This window comes from Mercenaria mercenaria, chromosome 17 (assembly GCF_021730395.1).
Source record: "Mercenaria mercenaria strain notata chromosome 17, MADL_Memer_1, whole genome shotgun sequence".
Taxonomy (NCBI): Eukaryota; Metazoa; Mollusca; class Bivalvia; order Venerida; family Veneridae; genus Mercenaria; species Mercenaria mercenaria.
Window position 1 is genome coordinate 68193719 of NC_069377.1, and position 7437 is coordinate 68201155.

The window sequence follows — 7437 nt, forward strand, 5'->3', positions numbered from 1 at the left end:
TTTCTGATCAATAACTAGAGAACCGCTTGACCCAGAACGTTGAAACTTCATAGGATGATTGGTCATGAAGAGTAGATGACCCCTATTGATTTTGGGGTCACTCCATCAAAGGTCAAGGTCACAGGGGCCTGAACATGGAAAACCATTTCCGATCAATAACTAGAGAACCACTTGACCCAGAGTGTTGAAACTTCATAGGATGATTGTGCATGCAAAGTAGATGACCCCTATCGATTTTGGGGTCACTCCATTAAAGGTCAAGGTCACAGGGACCTGAACATTGATAACCATTTCCGGTCAGTAACTTGAGAACCACTTGACCCAGAATGTTGAAACATAATAGGATGATTGGTCATGCAGAGTAGATGGCCCCTAACGATTTTGGGGTCACTCTGTGAAAGGTCAAGGTCACAGGGGCCTGAACATTGAAAACCATTTCCGGTCAGTAACTTGAGAACCACTTGACCCAGAATGTTGAAACTTCATAGGATGATTGCTCATGCAGAGTAGATGACCCCTAACGATTTTAGGGTCACTCTGTTAAAGGTCAAGGCCACAGGGGCCTGAACATGGAAAACCATTTCCAATCAATAACGACCCAGAATGTTGAAACTTCATAGGATGATTGTTCATGCAGAGTAAATGACCCCTATTGTTTTTGGGGTCACTCCGTTAAAGTCAAGGTCACAGAGGCCTGAACATTAATAACCAGTTCCGATCAATAACTTGAGAACCACTTGACCCAGAATGTTGAAACTTCATAGGATGATTGAACATGCAGAGTAGATGTCCCCTATTGATTTTGGGGTCAGTCTATTAAAGGTCAAGGTCACAGTGGCCTGTTCATGTAAAATCATTTTTTGGAAATAACTTGAGAACCACTTGACCTACAATGTTGAAACTTAATAGGATTATTGGACATGCAGAGTAGATGACCCCTATTTATTTTGAGGTCACTTGATCAAAGGTCAAGGTCACAGGAGCCTGAACAGTGACTTGAGAACCACTAGGCCAAGAGTGTTAAATTTAGCGGGATGACTGGACATGCCAAGTAGATGATCCCTATTGCAGCCAACCATCAGTGTCTCTTCGACTTTCGCTCCTGACCCCTATTGACTTCTTGCCTATAGGACTTTGCATTGGGGGAGACATGCGCTTTTTACAAAAGCATTTTCTAGTTTAGTTACTTTATTCGTGATAATTTCCACTTCTTGTTTAACCTATATTATTAAAATATGGCACTTTTCTGACTTATCTTGACTAATTTCACAAACAAAAGTACGAAAAGCGACGCGGTATTTCTTTAAAAACCATGCGATAAGCTTTGAAATAAACACTATGTAATGTAATATTTCAGCGTGGTTTCAAAAATGTATTTTAAATAGCAAATGCCTTCCTCAATACTAAACTTGATTTAACAATTTTGATCATATTAAAAGATATAATTCGACTGAACTATCGTCGCAGACGGACGCACACACATTGTTTTCCCGATGACTTTCAAAGCCCTGTGAAAAAAATATCGATGAAAAAGAAAACACTTTGCACACATCTTCAAGTTTTCTGACAATGTCTTTGATAAAATTATTTTGAAATAAATTTTGTCGGTTCAGTCACGTTTTATAATCAAATTGGTAGGTCACGTTGACGACCATGTTTAAAGAAACAACGTGCTGACAACACTACTTTCGGCATTTTTTTTTTGTTACACAATAGCTCCTGCCTATAAAAGAGGCAAAAACAGTGTACTCTTTGTAAATGAACAAAGTGTCCTACTGTGTAAAAATGTTTTCTTTAAGATTGTGTTTTGCGGCGATCGTGCTTCCGCTTTCTGTAAACTGTTTTATTTTGGACACATTTCTGGGGAAAGCGCCGCAAACAGTGGGTGCACTCGATTTAAATAAATACCTCGGAAGATGGTATCAGGTGAGGTTTAGCTTTTTGCGTTGTTTGAACATGTTAGTATCGACCTAACTTTTGTAATTAAGTGCGGTTTTGCCCGATGATTGCATTTTCGCATACCAGAGGTCTACCATGGTCGTCTCGAGATTTTGACGAACCTCTGGTGGATGTGAAACAAACAAATTAAATCAAATATATCTTGATCATCTTGTATAGAGACTTCTACATGTATATGGTATTGTTGTTAATTTTTCTGGTCCTGGGGTATCATGTCGTTTGTTCAATATATCTGTATAATAAAGTTCTGCGTGTAAGATTTATGCTTGATTTTACCGACTTTGCTATTTTTTTCACTCGAACCTTCATATAGGTTTTACTGAACTCGTCAATATTATTGCTAGATTTTATTATATAAAACGACAGGGAAGTTAATTTGCTCGCGACCTTTAAACTATTTCTAGATTTTAAAATTAATGAACTTGTTAGTTTAATGGGTATTGTTTTGTATCACAATTTCAGATGTATGCCAGTCAATCTGTGGTTTTCCTCTGGGAATCAGATGCTTACTGTGTGACTGCTGACTGTAAGTAAAAAACTGCCCTTTAAACGAAATGATTAAAGAAAAACGGATAAAATAAAAACACTGATCTAGGTCATACTTTGTGTCCTGACCCAGTGTCCATGCACTTTCTTTATCAGCTTGATTCGTCACTCGATCTAAATGTACTAACTGTTCAGTTATATAAGAACCACCTCATCGAACGAGTTTTTGTGTGTGCCATTTCAGCTGTATATGTTTATGTTCTCTCTTATTTCACTCAGACGAACATATAACTTCAGAAATGATATATCTGAATAAGATAAGTAAAAAAGAAACGCAGTGTACGGATGGTAACCACTAGTTTTACTTTAATACATCTTGAATTTCTTTCGAATTTAACTTTCAACACCTGCGGTTAAATAATTCCATGATACGAAAACTTGAATAATCATAAATAGGAGAAAATCTCGAATGTAAGAATATTTATTCATTCATTCATTCATTCAACGTAGTCATTATTTATTACTATCATCATTCATCCGCCATCATTTATTCATTTTTATCGTTCAAAATCGTAGTTTAGTTTAATCTTATTGCTTATCTTATTTACGTTTATAATAACATACATCAGTAAGTGTACATGTACAGCCAAAAAATAAGCAAATGGGTCGGGCCCCAAGTTCTTGCAACATCAGTAAACAGTCCTTCCCATTTCGTAGTCAGACGGTGTATACAGGTTATACGCATCGCGCTGTACCCAGTGACCGAAAACGGAGATAATAAATAAATTTGAATTATGTTATATGTCAAATTAATATATAGTTCTCCATGCATGGTTAAACTAACCTCTTTAAACTTTTCTTCAGATGAACTATGGGCTAATGGCACTGTGTCAGTTTTGAACTCTGAGCGACTACATAACGCTACCGGTCCTTTAAAAGTCATCACTGGTTCGGCAACATCGTCAAATGAGCCTGGCAAATTCACTGTTCGTTTGCAAACTGTTCCAGTAGGCGCATCCTGTAAGTATTCATCCCGTTCTCACGACTGACTTTCTTATCGTCACAAGTTACGATAAAAAAATTAGAATTTTTAAGTCTGGGTATAATAATTTGGAGCGAGAATAAAGAAGCATCTACTTTGAGTCTTAGCAACTTGATAAATCTTTCTTCAATGAGCAGTGTCTTGCTTTAACGACATGCATTAACGAAAGAGCCATATGAATCCACGTACCAAATTTGGTATAAATATGGTAATATAAGAGCTTCTTATTGACAATCCTTAATCCCGGCCGAATCGAAACAGGTCGCATATTTATTTATGACAAGTCATGGATACCACACTGATAAGGCTAACCAATCAGGCTCCTGAATAACGCAAATGTTCCCGTTAAGGTATCCGATCCACAAATAACCAAGTTCTATATATACTCAGCGTCACTAAAAAGTTACCACCCTAATGGCCCTTATATTTTAAAAATCGCATTGGACTGTGTTAAAAGCATAACACAAGTACATTTTTGACGCTACTGAGACGTCACTGGTGTAAAGATTTGTCAAATTCGATTAACTCCATTTGATGCACGGGCTGCACGTGCAAAATGACTTTTTCCAGCAATGTCGACATATACGAAAATTCTATCGCAAATCATTCATCGCACTTGAAAGTTAGTCGACAGACTAAAAGGAATACCTTAAAAAACAGAATATCCTTGCTAAGAATGCCACGTTTAAGGCATGATCAACGCCATCAGGCCACTGGCATGTTTTCATGTCGTGAAATTGCACGTCGTATGTGCTGTTCTCACCTGACAGTATGAAATGGGTTAGGAGACATGATCAGACAGGGTCTATTACTCTCAGGGTCTATGAGAAATAGCCCGCGCACAGGCCATGAAAAAGTGACGTCGATATTGTATAAAAAGGTAGAGGTATAGATATTAAGTGGTAACTTTTCAATGACGCCCAGTATAATTATAAAAGTGCTATTGAAATATATCAAAAATTGGTGCCTGGTAAGCTCATATAATTTTGGTATCATTTGAAAGTGTATTGTCTACTGAAAAAGAAAATATAAATTACATGAAAAAATATGGTATATTTTTTCACATTATAGTCTTCAATGATACCTCAACAGAAATCCAGTTATTACAGTGTAAGATTTATCATTATGCAGTCAGAAAACACACATGTGGGGTGGTCAATATCAAGTCTAGTTGCACTTATGGGTTTTATCTAAAACTCAGAAAAAGCACTTTGTGCTAAAATAAGCTTAAAAGTTTAGATATTAAGACTAGAGTGTTTAATGTAGAACCAACAGAGCATAAGATGACAAGTAAATGTGGATGAAAGTTAAGGTCAAGTTTTCTAACTTTTCGCTAACATTTTCTTTCGCTATTTCAGACTGGGTATTGAAGCTTGGACCAGCGACATATGGTGATAAGTTCCAGTATCAATATTCCATTGTTAGCGACAATGTAAGGGGAACGCTCTTCGTACTGGCTAGAGACCCAGACATATACCACATGGATTATGAAGCAGAAGTTAATACATTCTTGAAGGAGCACGGCTTTAGGACATTTTACAATAAGCCTATAAATACATACCATGGCAAAGACTGTATTTATAACTCAAATCACCATTGAATGTTTATGATATTTTTGTACTTTATTTTGTTACTATAAACGATACATAGCATTGTATGTAAATTACATTTTTTAAGCTTTGATACTCTTTGTATATTCAAAACAACCCTTTTCTAAAAGACTACTACCTTTGTACCTTCAAATAAAAGCTAGCATTTCAAACACTGTATATACAAGGTAATGAAATGATAAACTAGTACATAAAGCTGACATCTAGCAGAGCAATACAGATGATCACATAACTTGATATTTAAATCAATTCATGTAAGTGATACATCATATCTGTGAAATAAGTTAGTTCTGCATAAAAACACCATTCACCATTTATTCTTAAAGGATCAAAAAAAGGTCTTGACCTTTTTTTATGAACACAGGTATCTCAATTTGGAACCAGACAAAGATTTTGTACAGATAAATATTCTGAAAATTAAGGCTTCATGTCAATAGAATTAAAGTGGCATCTGCAGTGTTTACAACAGTATTCTATGATTTGACAAAGTGACCAAATTTTTAACTCCAGGTGTCCCTGTCTGACACTTGACCTAGATGTTATAATGAAGGCAAACAATCTGATAAGGTTTTGTATAAATATTTTCTGTTGTTCACAATTGTGTTATTCTACTGGCAAACAAGTAGTAAAGCATTGGCATGCAATAAAGACCCTTACAGAAGCAAGCCTCTGTGGTGTACATGCTGCGTATTTGCTGTGTATATGCCGCGAACACAGTAGTACGCCAGAGGAGTACATTTTACATACACTGCATGCCGCGTACTATTTCGACGAGTACACAGCATGTACGCAGAAGGCCACTAGTACACTTCAAGTATGCAGCACAGACTCTGAAAATTTAAGGAGTACACTGCATGTACGCAGGAGGGACTTGTACAAGAAAAGAGTACACTGCATGTACACTGCAGATACTTTGAAATTTGTGCAGTACACTTCATATACGCGGGAAAGACTTGTACAATTTCTTTTGGCATTTATACTTAGTTTTTTTTTATAAGTTAAAGTCTGAAGTAAACTTCATATACATGGGAGGGACTTGTTCATTTTCTTTTGGTGTTTATACTTTGAATTTTTTTAGGTAAAAGTCTGAAGTACACTTCATGCAGGAAAAATTTGTACATTTTTTTTTTTTTGGAAGCAAGAACTTGATTTCCGAGTAACTTTTATCTTAATAGCATAGAATAGTTCAGATTACCGGTATTCTGAACAATGAAAATTTGCCAAACTATTTGCAATGTTCATTTGTGAAGCTTACATCTTAGTGATTTCTGAGCTGCACCTTGCATGCAGTGTAAAAATATATTCTTTTTCATTCTGAATTAATCCTGGAGCTTTCTAACTTGGATAATTGAAAAGCCTTATTTGAACTTCGTTGCATTACATTTTGTAATACATGAAATAATTACCAAGATAATGCCTCAACAGTGCCTGAATGAGAAGAATTAATAGCTCTCACTGTTATTTAAATACTCTTAAGCAAAACACCATTCTATCATGTTTTTAAGGCTTTAATGCTCATTATGTTAACTCATTAAGGCCTCACCAAATTAAAAAGTTGTTCATCGGATTTGCCGCTCTTATATTTTCAGAACGTTTTTGGCTAATTGCGCTCGCCCCATTGGAAAAAATCAATCCAAAATTTTTTGACGCGCTACTTTTTACGGACATAAAAGTGTAAAAATGCTTATATAATTCCAGTCCTAGATTGTTCTCAGATGGATTTTAATCAAAATAAATACATACTAGGCACACATCGTCTATAATAAATCATAACACTTATATTTAGTTGCTTTAAAGTTGTTTCCCCTTGATGCAGTTACGCCATTTTCTTCAAATGTTTACCAAATTACATGCTACAAAAATTGATTTATTTCATTGAAAAGTGGATGAAGAAAAGCATACTAATTTATTTGATAACACCAATCTACATTATTTTGGTAAGGGTAAATACTTATTGATGCATGTCACTTATCTTTTTTTCTGTCCAAATGATCAGCATTTGCATACGAAAGTTGGTGGGGTAAGGAATTTACATTATCACAGCAGTTTCACCACAGGAGTACACAGCATGTATGCCCCAGGAGTACACAGCATGTACGCCGCAGGGGTAGTACACCGCAGGCTCATTTGCATGTGAAAAGTGTATGTGCCGCGTACATGCTGCGTACTATTTCCCGCATACTAAATTCCTCCAGCGTACATCCTGTGTACTATGTAGTCCACAGCATGTACGCAGCAAGTAGTACGCGGCAGAGCTCATTTGCATGTCAAAAGTGTACTACAAACGTACTATCGGTGTATGTGCGGTGTATATCCTGCGTACTATTTAAAGCACACATC

At 36.2% G+C, this 7437-nt stretch overlaps 1 protein-coding gene across 1 annotated transcript; it reads left to right on the forward strand.

The window, feature by feature from the left end:
- The first annotated feature begins 1620 nt into the window (after positions 1–1620).
- On the forward strand, positions 1621–5168 carry LOC123537427 (apolipoprotein D-like). Its single transcript, XM_045321142.2, has 4 exons — positions 1621–1926; positions 2422–2485; positions 3310–3465; positions 4846–5168. The coding sequence occupies exons 1-4, from the start codon at positions 1759–1761 to the stop codon at positions 5085–5087; spliced, it is 630 nt and encodes a 209-aa protein (XP_045177077.2). The 5' UTR covers positions 1621–1758; the 3' UTR covers positions 5088–5168.
- Positions 5169–7437: the final 2269 nt, after the last annotated feature.